Source organism: Melopsittacus undulatus, chromosome 6 (genome assembly GCF_012275295.1).
Source record: "Melopsittacus undulatus isolate bMelUnd1 chromosome 6, bMelUnd1.mat.Z, whole genome shotgun sequence".
In the NCBI taxonomy this organism is placed as follows: domain Eukaryota; kingdom Metazoa; phylum Chordata; class Aves; order Psittaciformes; family Psittaculidae; genus Melopsittacus; species Melopsittacus undulatus.
In genome coordinates, this window is record NC_047532.1 from 49901512 (window position 1) to 49914226 (window position 12715).

The window sequence follows — 12715 nt, forward strand, 5'->3', positions numbered from 1 at the left end:
GTTGTGGCCTTTGACATTACAAGATATAGTGGCCAGCAAAGCCAAAATCTTCTTATGTAGGAGACTAAAGTAACAGAGACAGGGAAAATAAATGAGGAGGGAATAAAAAATTACTCCTATAAGAAAGATGAAGAGGAGCTTTTTAAAAGGGCATGTAGTGATAGAAGAAGGAGTAATGGCTTTAGGATGATGGAGAGTAAATTTAAACTAGACATCAAGAAGAAACTCTTCATTGTGAAAATGGTAAGGCACAGTTTGCCCAGAGAAGCTGTGACTACCTTATCCCTTGCAGTGTTCAAGGCCAGGTTGGATGGGAAGTGTTTGGGTTTGGTTTTTGGTTTTTTTTGGAGGGATTTCCTTTTTTTTTTTTTTTTGGTTGGATTATTTTTGTGGATTTTTTTTTTGTTGCTTGTTTGCTTCTTCATTTGTTTTTTTTCCTTAATAAACCCAGCAGATATCTTCCATTATTTTGTGCACTAATTACATTTGCTTTGTGATAAAAGTTCCTTCATTTCTAATTTCAGTCTTCTTTTGTTTACTGGTCAGATTCTAACATGATCTTTGGGTGGTCTCAAACGATTTTTTTTGGGCTAGTTCTTTAACTTTTGCTGACATCTGTAAACAATTTTCTGGAATGGGTGAGCTGGACTTCTGTTACCCTGGACAACTTGGATCTCTCCACGACAGCTATGAGCAAGTAGTCTAATCTATCAATGTCTCCTGAGGGAAGATGAGGACAAGTAAGTAACCAAGAAGGCAGAGCCATTAGTGCATGCAGTGTGCTTGCAGAACATAAGAAAATTCCACAGATTACTAACAAATCAAGTCTTTGAATACAAGCAACCTTTACCAAATCTGGTGGCTCAGCAGCTATTAGTTGCTGAGGCTGTCACAGACTCACTGGAATGGATGCATTTGAGGTGGCAGATTTGGCCAAAAGAGAAACATGCTTACCCTGGGGTCTGTACAATTCCTTAATTCAGCTCAGACACAGTCTGATTCCCTCCACTTGAATCACTGAGGGACACAACAACAGGCACAGCAACTGCTACAATGTGCATTTTGCCAGTATTTCCATTTCCTGATTTATGAATACAGCTGTAGCCTTCACCTCTCCTGAGGTATCTTGAAGACTAGAATGCACTAGCATACCCTGTGATCTGGCACTTCAACTGAGAGCACACAGAGAGTGATCACCTACTTGTCTTCTCTCTTACCAGACTAAAATAATAAGGAAAAGCTCCAACACTGTGGCCCATGCTGTATACAAGATGGTCCCCACCTATTCATTCTCCAAGGCTGTCAACCTAATATTTTTATGAGCATTTAGTTATGTTTTCACATGTTCAAGAATGCCTGGAGAGTTTCTAAATTCAAAAAAATGGTGAGAAATGAGCCCTTGTAAGAACTCCTAAACATTTATCAGCATCTGTATTCTGCAGGCAGCCCAGACCTCATATGATTAACAGGCAATGCTCCCCAAGCATAAATATTAAGTACTTAACAAAAGAAAAACAGTTTTTAAACCTTTATAATCATGCACAGACTATGTGGGTCTCTGTACATCACTGCAGTATAGATGTAACAGGATCACCTTATCTTGGACTCTTGAGATTGCATATAAACACACTGGAATTGAAGCTGTATAGTAGTTCCTGGTCTTAGTATTACTTTGTAAAGATAAGTATGCTTAGTTTGGGAAAGAGTCCTAAGACTTAATAAAACAGGGTCCTCATGCAGGACAACTTAATACATTTTGACTGATCCTGTGGCAATTAGAAATTATACAGTCTTCCAAAATCTTAGCTTAGATGCAATTTCACTTTTCTTTAACACCAAACATTGTTACCTTGGAGAGAATGGAGATATGAGCTGCATTTCTTTGGCCCAGGTAATTATGGGAGGTGGCAGGCTCTTCACTTCACATGGAAGTGTGATATCTTCCCCTGCAATTACTGAGATTTCTATGGGTTTATCATATGTATTTGCTTGCTGGTCTCCAGGCCTGGATACTCTAGGTTTCACTATGACATAGAACATGTTAGGAAGCTGCAATTAATATATGTATTTGTACAAACATAACAGCATTCAATTTCACTGCAAATTAAACTTCTATTTTTTCAGTCAGGTATTTAACATTGCAATCCCATTTTTTTATGGCATGTCTGCAACAGGCAAAAATCATTGTAACACTGACGTACAGTCCCTGTAGCTCAAACACTGGCTGATGCCTGCATATGATACCGCAAATACCAGTGAGACTGCACTATTTACCCAAAAAGCTGCATAGCAACATACACATGGAGCTCATGCATATGCTGAACCCTGTGTTGCATAGACATTCTCATTTTTAAACAATACCTGAACTGTGTTACACTACAGCACCAATAAAAGGTCATAAAAGCCTTGCAAAGCAAGCCTACACCTGAATTTTTATTTTTTTTATAATATTGAAAGATGGTAGTAAGCAAATTCTATTCCTATACAGATACTTCTTATCCATTTCCATAAAAGATGAAATTATGATCAGCCCAAGATCCTAGTCCCTGAATTCAAGATAAAAGGTATCAGGAAATCTTGAAAGAATCGTAATGCCTGAAGTTTCGGCCTTTCAGTGTCAGCCATTTATAAGAATGCCTAGTATGTGGATCCAGTGATCTAGGATCTAGGATAGAGTCAAAAGCACAAATTAGAGATTAGTTTAAATCCCATTTGCATGGTGGGTATCCTACTTCACAATCCACTGGCATGGGTGTTACTGTCTAAAGCAGAATGCAATGAGGGGAGAGAGACAAAAACATTATATTTGATTTCAGTTCATCTATACCATAAACTGTCAGCTGGACTTTTCGTGTAGCATAACCAGCAGCATTTGTTGCAGTGCACACATATTCCCCAGTTTCTTCGTCCCCTGGTGAAACTACATGCAGACTTCCATCAGACCCTGCAGAAAATTTCTCATTGCTGGAAAGAATTACCTCTCCTTTCTGTGGAAAGAAAAAAAACATTGAAGTCCAGAGTGCCTGGATATAATTCAATAAAAACTGAAGTTTACAGTAATACATTAAAATCTAAGGAAGACTGACTTTCAGAAAAATTCCCGAAAAGGCTGAGGTCCTTCTCACTGGGCATCTTGTCAAAGAAAGGATGGAAAAGTTCAGGTTAACCCCAGAATGCCACTATTAGACACAGTCTCCTCAGAGAAAAATGTCATCTTAAAGTAAAGCTCAAAACCAAAACTAAACTTTCAACCTTTGGCAGGTTGCCTAATCTCAAATTATAAACTCATAACAGGAATATGAACAATTTCTATAGTGTTAAAAACATAAAGATACAGTAATAAGCAAACACTTCCAAAGACTAGAACATTGACCTATCGCTGGGCCATGGCCAGAAAGCACTACTCTGAGTAACAAAGGCAGATATGAGTAAAGGGAGATTTCTAGTTCTCTCAGAACTGATGCTTTCCACCATGTTTCTTGCATTTAGTTTTTATGACAACTAAATTATGGTTCAATTCACGATCTTTCACCATGAACAGCTCAAAACTGAGAAATTACCTTAGACCAGACAATAGACGGCTTAGGAACTCCACTTGCTTTGCATGGTAATGTTACTGGGATTCCTTCAATAGTGCTGAATATCTGCTGTCCATGCTGAATAACAGGCAGAACTAAAAATAAATGCAAATATTAAACACGTGTAGAAAACATTTCAAACCATGGTACAAATCTTACAATAAAATACTTAAATTCAATTACTACTTCATACAGGCAGCAGCACTTGGGAATTTTCAGCCTCCTCTGCCTCCTAGCACTGACAGTGACCATCCACTTTCCCTTCCACTCTGCAGTCTTTCATGACAGAAAAGGTACCTGTTCATGTCAAAACATGTCAGCCACAGACTGATCATTGGATTAAGTACACACAGTTTTAAACTAACTGCAGGTATTTCACATACCTGATTGAAATAGTTTCAGAAAGTTTTTGTCCAGTATCCTCTGACTGTACCTTTCATGAGAATGGATTCAGCATTTTTGGTGCTGAGTCAATTTTCATTGATGGAAAACGTTTTGACCAGGAGGTTTCTCGATTGTGTGGAAGACAACTTCCTTCTGCAAGCAATAAAGGAGCCGACGAGGAGAGGTGCCCTGCTCGACATCGTGCTCACCAGAAGGGAAGGGATCGTTGGAAATGTGACTCTCCAGGGAAGTCTTGGATGCAGTGATCACGAGATGGTTGAATCCGAGGTCCTCAAGACAGTGAGAAGAGCATGCAGTAAGTTCACTGCCCTGGACTTCAAGAGAGCAAACTTTGGCCTCTTCAGGAACATGCTTAACAAGGTTCCATGGGATATAGCCCTTGAGTGTAAGGGGGCCCAAGACTCTTGGTTACTATTCAAGGATCACCTGCTACAAGCTCAGGAGTGTTGCATCCCAACTAGAAGGAAGTGCAGCAGGAGGGCCAGGAGACCTCCTTGGATGGATAAGGAGCTGCTGAGAAAAATTCACAGGAAAAAAGAGGCTTATAAAAGGTGGAAACAAGGACAGGTGGCCTGGGATGAATACAGGGATGTTGTCCAGGTAGTTAGGGACCAAGTTAGGAAAGCTAAGGCCCAGTTGGAGCTAAACTTGGCAAGGAATGTTAAAGATAACAGGAAGGGATTTTATACGTATATAGTGGCTAAAAAACAGACAAAGGACAATCTAGGCCCCCTCCGGAAGCTTTCAGGAGAACTGGCTACACAGGACTTGGAGAAGGCTGAGGTTCTGAATGGCTTCTTTGCCTCAGTCTTCACTGGCAATGGCTCTGACCGCAGCACCCGAGTCTTGGAAGGCAGACACAGGGACTGTGAAAACTTAGACCTTGGGCCCACTGTACATGAGGATCTGGTTCGAGACCATCTTAAGAACCTGAATGTACACAAGTCCATGGGACCTGGTGAAATCCATCTGCGGGTTCTGAAGGAGCTGGCGAATGAAGTTGCAAAGCCACTGGCCATCATATCTGAAAAATCATGGCAGACAGGTGAAGTTCCTGATGACTGGAAAAAGGGAAATATAACCCCCATTTTCAAGAAGGTGAAAATGGATGACCCGGGGAATTACAGACCAGTCAGTCTCACCTCTGTGCCCGGCAAAATCTGGGAGCAGATTCTTTTAGAAGGCATGCTAGGGCACATGAAAAAGAACAAGGTGCTTGGTGACAGCCAGCATGGCTTTACTAGGGGAAAATCCTGCCTGACCAATTTGGTGGCCTATGACGGGGCTACAAAAGTGATGGACAGGAACAGAGCAGTTGACGTCATCTACCTGAACTTGTGCAAAGCGTTTGACACTGTCACACATGACATCCTTGTCTCTAAATTGGAGTGTCATCAATTTGATAGGTGGACCACTCGGTGGATAAAGAACTGGCTGGATGGTCGCAATCAGAGAGTTGTGGTCAACAGTTCAATGTCCGGCTAGAGACCAGTAATGAGTGGTGTCCCTCAGGGATCGCTGTTGGGATCGGTCTTGTTTAATATCTTTGTCACTGACATGGACAGTGGAATTGAGTGTGCCCTCAGCAAGTTTGCCGATGACACCAAGCTGTGTGGTTCTGTTGATACGCTAGAGGGAAGGAATGCCATCCAGAGGGACTTTGACACACTTGTGAGGTGGGCTGATGCCAACCTCATGAAGTTTAACCATGCCAAGTGCAAGGTCCTACACCTGGGTAGGAGCAATCCCAGGCACAGCTACAGGTTGGGCAGAGAAGAGATTCAGAGCAGACCTCTGGAGAAGGACTTGGGGGTGTTAGTCAATGAGAAAATGAACATGAGCCAGCTGCAGTGTGCGCTTGCAGCCCAGAAAGCCAACCGTATCCTGGGCTGCATCAAGAGGAGTGTGACCAGCAGGTCAAAGTAGGTGATCCTGCCCCTCTACTCTGCTCTCGTGAGACCTCACTTGGAGTATTGTGTGCAGTTCTGGTGTCCTCAACATAAAAAGGACATGGTGCTGTTAGAACAAGTCCAGAGGAGGGCCATGAGGATGATCAGGGGACTGGAGCACCTCGTGTATGAAGACAGGCTGAGAAAGTTGGGGCTGTTCAGCCTGGAGAAGAGAAGGCTGTGTGGAGACCTCAGAGCAGCCTTCCAGTATCTGAAGGGGGCCTACAGGATGCTGGGGAGGGACTCTTCATTAGGGACTGTAGTGATAGGACAAGGGGTAACGGGTTGAAACTTAAACAGCAGAGGTTTAGACTGGATATAAGGAAGATATTTTTTACTGTTAGGGTGGTGAGGTACTGGAATGGGTTGCCCAGGGAGGTTGTGAATGCTCCATCCCTGGCAGTGTTCAAGACCAGGTTGGATGAAGCCTTGGGTGATACGGTTTAGTGTGAGGTGTCCCTGCCCATGGCAGGGGGGTTGGAACTAGATGATCTTGATGTCCTTTCCAATCCTAACTATTCTATGATTCTATGATTCTATGACGTGAAAGTGAAGAGCCAATCACACTCTTTGTTATAAATACTACAAAGTTTTGCTAACTCCAGTGATGATTTCTGCTGAGACTGTCTGTTAAACGAACTTGAATAAAAATACCAGATCATTTCATAAAATCTGTAATGAGAGATAACAACAGCTACAGTTCCCCTAATTATCAGAGCTGACTTTGAATTTAAAACAGAAAAAAAGATCAGCTTTAAGTCCGTAATATCAAAAATGAGATCTTTCCAAAGCCATACAAATATATTTCTTTCTGCTCTCAAGTTATGAAGTATCCAAAAACTAGTGCTGACATGGAAGACTAAGCTTATCACTGAGTGCTTGCTTGTATTGAAAAATAATAGCCAGCCTTAGCATAAAAGAATGTTCCAGCAAGTTCAATGAAGCTTAAAATAGATCTCCGATGACTAATTTAACACATCAGAAAATTTCAGGCTGTAAACCATGAAGTGGTTGTGACCTTCCAGAGAGTTAAGACAAATATGCTCAGCTGAATCTCAGACAGGTTACCACAATGCTAACACTTTGTCTTGCTGTCAGTGTAATCTTTGGTGTGTTTTAATTAAAGAAAAAAAGGGAGGTGGAGGGGAACCAACCACCAACTAAACACATTTTTCTTAACTCATTATTCATTTTTGTTCTAATTCTCCTATGGGTTGTGCCTCTTTACATCAGTTATGAAACCACCAGACAGCACTTGTCATTGTTTGCCAGTAAACTTCCACTTGTGCCTGTTCCGTTAATAAAGGTAGACATGAAGACTGCAAAGTCCAGCCTTTGTAAATGCATAAAAATGAGAATCTTTTGCAAACGCCAAATGGTGTTATTTTAATTTTATTTTAAAAAGTCTCAACCATTTGGTTCTTTCCTGTGCAGTGGATCAAATTTCCCACCATGTTAATTTAGAATGTAGCGTTACAAAAGATGACATTTGAGAAATTAGCATAACTAACAAAAAAGCTTGGGGGAAAGGTCCTGGTAGCAAAAAATGCACTGTCATCTTACATTTGGCACAAAAACAATAAGACAGTATTCCTTACCATACACATTAACAGTAGTAGTTTTGTTGCTTGTCCCAGCAACATTACTTGCCATGCAGGTATAATCACCACTATCCTGTAGCCGAACTCTTTCAAGGTGGAGGCTTCCATCACTGCGCACATTAATGTAGGGATTGGGAACAAGCTGCCAAAAGAGTGATGTAACATTTTACTGAAGAAAATACTCATCAATAATATTTACTTTGAGATGCAGCATAAGTTTACTTGACCATTTCAAGTTCTTAAAAATGTGTTCCTGGAGAATTTTACTAGAACCTTTCCTACTTTCCATCTTTCATAAAAAGCTAATTTTAAACAAGAATTTTGGTAGCACCTAGTATTTACTGCTGGAACGAGATTCAGATATGAAACAGCAACTCTGCTCTGCCACAGCACATACAGAACTGCCACTCATGCTTAAAATCGTACACTGAAGCAAAAGAAATTTAGATGGATTAATTTACTGCAGTTTTTATTAGTTACTCCAGTTTATTTGGTTAGTCAATTTGGTTACTCAATACTGGTTACACAGTTTGATCATAGATCAGCTCTTGATGAGAGCAATGGCTCATCATTCTTCCACAGAGAGATCCTTCTTTAACCTTCTTTAACTTGCCATATCCATCAAGTAGAAGAGATCAGCTCTGATACATACCACTGTGGAACATAAGAAAAGTTCCAACTTTCATCAAAGAGCAGGGTTTAAGTTATGTACATTATAGCAACACCCCAAAAATTCATTAACTCAGCAACACAGACTTGCTGTACAGAAAGGTTGTTAGAATGCAAAATGGTTCCAGTCATGCTGTGCTCAGAAAAAGCTGCATTCTTCTCTAAACATAATTTACCCCAACACTGTCCTTGGAGTGTAGCTTCTGCCAAGAGCTTACAATTACAAGGAACAAGCACTGCTATACAGAGGAATTAGCAATTCAACAAGGAGGATCCTGCCAGTATTTCTCACAGAAGTTACAACCTGTGCTTCTTGCACTTACACAGTCTGAAAAAAGGCCAATGATTTGCAGTGATACAAAGACTGAGCAAAAAATTCTAGCAAGTGAATGCTCAGGTTGTGCCAGGGTTCTGCCCAGTGTTGATAAATAAAATAAAAATTTCTATAATATTTTAATTTAAACTGTGGAGCAGGGGCTTTAGGGAGATATTAGCAGGCAAAGCTTCATATAGATGTTAAAATCTGTGTTTGGCTGCTAGTAAAGTGTAGTGTCTACAACACCTTTCTGTCTACAGGATATAATCTGGCAATGGTATACTCCCAAGAGGGAAAGAAAACACTTTTTTTCATGCCCAGAGCAGTGCACCACTAGGAAAAGAGTATATGGTATAGGGATACTGACATTTATCTCATTCCATCAGGAACAATGAAAGTCATAAAGTTAAAAAAACTTAAATCTGAAAAATTTTATTCTTTTGTCATTCTGGTAGGTATATTCCACTAGCATTCCTATATTCAGAGCCGAAGGCTGAAATAGTTACTTCAAGAGTTAACAAGGACATATAAAACTGCTTTTAAAGTAAGATAGAAGATAAAAGGACAATTCACAAACACTTTGGTTCCAAGTTCTTTTTTAGACCTTTACTTCTCCCACTACCATCTCCTATATCCTCATCTATGCTTCAGACTTAAATATTTCCAAGAATGGGCAGTGATCAATGAAGCCTAACCATCAGGATGCCACACTTCCACTTCCATATTATGAACAGTAATAAACTCATTTCTCAGGGGAATGGCTGTACTCTGAATGACAGCGCTTGTATAGACTCGGAAGCAGCCATTGCCTTACAGGTACAGCCAACTGGTTTCTCCTCAGGAGGTAACAGTTCCTACTGAGTGGTGGTTGTCTGCTGTAATCCGTTCAATGACACTGGATCCTTGCTTCCAGTGAGCCAATTCAACCTCAGGAGGCATTTTTATTTGAAAGCTTAAAACCTATCTGTATATTTGTACATCAGCTTTGGTGAATTAAACCAAGTTGTTATTGTGGCTTGAAATGTCAGTTGTAGATTTACTCTGCCAATAAAGCTTAGAGGAAACAGTCTTACCACCATACTGTTTTTAATCCACCTGCGGTCTGGAATGGGGTTCCCAGCAAGCAATACACATGGCAAAGTGAGCTGCTGCCCCTCAATTACATTGGCTGTGGCTGGACTTATTCCAATCAGAGGTGTAACTTGAACAAGAGAAACAATTAGAAAATGTTATTATGAATGTTTCTGTATTCATGAAAAATACTAAATTTGAATTTTTATTATTAGTCCTGTTACTAATGCTACATGTAGCAGCATCAGACAAAGGTGTTCTTGCATAAGGTACTATACAAACATAGAGCAAGAATTTTTTCCTACAGTGAAAACTATACAGTGTAAATAGAAAGAAAAAAAGGGTTAAGAAAAAAACATTGCTACCAACAAAGAGCATGAGAGTTCCAATACACTCAGTTTTATGACAAAAAATAGAAGATGGGATTCTGATATCTGAATTGTCAACAATAGAGGCAGGAAAAAAAAAGAAACGAATTAAGGGGTGGGTAGCATGGGACAGAAAGGAAGCTGGAGGAATGCACATATAGTGATCTGAAGATTAAAGAATGGCAGAAAGTGAAGATGTTGTCTAGCTGAAATTGGATTCAAACCAGCATTTCCCTGAAAACTCATGCTCCCCTGATACCAAGTTGATATATTATTTTCCCTTACTTGGGCAAAATACCAAAGAACAGAAGTAGCAGGTTTGGAGAGGGAAAAAAAAAAAAAAAAAAAAAGAAGTGGTGATTTCCTTTGGGCATAACATTTTAAAAGGTTAGAATAGAGGTCAACAGCCCCACAGAAAACTCCGCATTCTCTGTAAGGAATCAATAGAAAGCATTCCTGAGCACATGCTTGGTCAAATGATTTTAAGTAGTGGGAATCAAATAACACTTTTAAATAGGTAAAATCACATTTATTAAACACTACTAGCATTACAGATTCCCACTCTGTGTTTTAAGTTAACAAATGGTTTCTTTGATGGCAGTTGGACTCTGTTCATACCCTCCCACAAATGTATACATTCCATAGCATTATTTTTCTTTTTATTGCCAATTGTCTGACTAAGATAATAAACAACTCCTTAATAACACAGCTGTTGTTAAAGCTAGACATTTACTGTCTTCTTGGATTACTAAGATTTCTTCACATTTATATCAACCCACTGATCTAAGCAAGTTCATAGCTGCCTTTTGGGGTTTTTTTTAAATGGCAAAAAAATCATCACTAGCATTCATTATTATGGTGATTTTTCATTCCTGAATAAATTTACTTGGGAAGAAGAAACAGAAGACATGATAAATTATTTTTTAAGCTCCATGTTATAAAGTGTAGATGGAATTAATTCAAATTAATGTAGTCAGTCAGAAGATAATGTTTTAACATGCAAGATTCGCTCAAATCAGTTAAATATTCCACACAAGTGTATTCTGATTCTATTTGTGTGTACATACATATGTGCAAATATAGCATAAATATGTCATGATGTATGAATGTAACCCACAAACATCTTTATTTTATATAAACACCACCAACTGTTGGCTCTTTCAGTGTACTCCAGATATCAAAATGCTGCCAGTCTCCCCTTTCTTTCCTGTCACTGATATTAATCAGTCTTACCCAGTCCAGTTACTGTGATCATGGCTGGCCGTGACTGAATCCTCCCAAACTGGTTCTCAGCTTCACAGATGTAAGTTCCTTCATCACTGACCCATAAATCTAGAGGATGAAAAAAAGTAAATCTGATTGCAGCATCTGAAATGATATTGGAAAGTGCAATACATAGATACCTTATCATTTTATTTCTCAGTTAAATATTTTGATTCAGCCAGATGGTTCTTTTCCATTGTCATCAAGTAGAGAAGCAATGACTATATGAGCACTAGAGTAACAAAACCCGTTATATAAATATACAGGATACTTTTTATTGTTTTATCTATGACATATAATTTAATAGATACCAATGTGTATAAGAAATACACAGACTATCATATAGTGCACTGACTACTGAATATTGCTTATTACATAGAGCAATGTGTCTGTATGTGAAGAGACACCAACAAAATAGTACAAAAGAGCTTCTGCACTGTATGTCCAGTAGAGAGGAATTAACTTCACCCAATCTGATTATGTCTAAAAAAGGAATAAAAAAGCTAATTAAGAAATCAGGATAACACCATTAAGCATAAGAGTGACTAAAATGTAATAAGAAACCAAAATCACAAAACCACTTAGAGGATTTTTAGATATTACCTGAATTAGGACTTGTCTAAAACCAGTTCAGACACAATTTGCAAAAAGAAAAAAGCAAAACAAAACAAAAAATCAGACAAAAAAACCCCACAAAAACCAAAGGACAAAGGTGCAATAATTTCTATGAAGAACAGTGAGGCCAATGACCACACATAACTGAATCCGCAATTCATGGGAAAATGAACTGTGTTTCAGAAGCAATGAAGACAGTATCAGGAATACAATCTCTGACAAAAATCCATTCTTTTTGCAAATTTAACAATCTTATAAAGTATTGTAGCAACTTAATTGTGCTGCGTGTGTCATATTTCGTTCTGGAATATTTTTTTTTTAAGTTCAGTCTACCTACTAGTAATAGACAGAGCTCCTGTTCTGAGTTGACTGACAGAACTAACTGCAAATGGTCTTGAGAAAAGGGAAGCACCATTTAACCGCCTCCATTTAACCTTTGGTTCTGGGTAACCTTGAACATAGCATGGCAGTGTGATGTTTGAGCCAATATCCACAGATTCATCACTGGGTTCCTGTGTGAAAACTGGGGAAGCTGGTAGGGAAGGGGGGAAAAAAAGAAACAAAATAAACAATGTGAATTGAGGTTGCAACAAGACATTAGCATTCAGCTTACATTACTGACAACCCAAATTTATGTCCCATATGCACAATTCTTCAAACAACAGTTTCACAACTCTAGCAACACCTTACAAAAGCAGCCTTATATGCTCTGTACTTACAATGGGGAGGTCAGAAGTAGGCTAAACATCTCACAAAAATGAAGATACAACTACCACCATCAGATGAAAGTGTATACTCAAGTGCTAGCATCGTTAAGTTATTCATCTCCTAACAGCATTGCTCATTGCTTCAGAAATTCTATGGGCCTGATAGGAACATG

At 39.2% G+C, this 12715-nt stretch overlaps 1 protein-coding gene across 1 annotated transcript in view; it reads right to left on the bottom strand.

The window, feature by feature from the left end:
* HMCN1 (hemicentin 1) overlaps positions 1-12715 on the bottom strand; it is a 209674-nt gene that overhangs the window by 102553 nt on the left and 94406 nt on the right. Inside the window, exons 16-22 of the mRNA XM_034064292.1 lie at positions 12173-12367; positions 11191-11289; positions 9592-9719; positions 7531-7675; positions 3561-3673; positions 2828-2987; positions 1850-2024 (exon numbers count right to left, since the gene is read on the bottom strand). Coding sequence (XP_033920183.1) covers positions 1850-2024; positions 2828-2987; positions 3561-3673; positions 7531-7675; positions 9592-9719; positions 11191-11289; positions 12173-12367 — 1015 coding nt within the window. The remainder of the gene's footprint in view (positions 1-1849; positions 2025-2827; positions 2988-3560; positions 3674-7530; positions 7676-9591; positions 9720-11190; positions 11290-12172; positions 12368-12715) is intronic.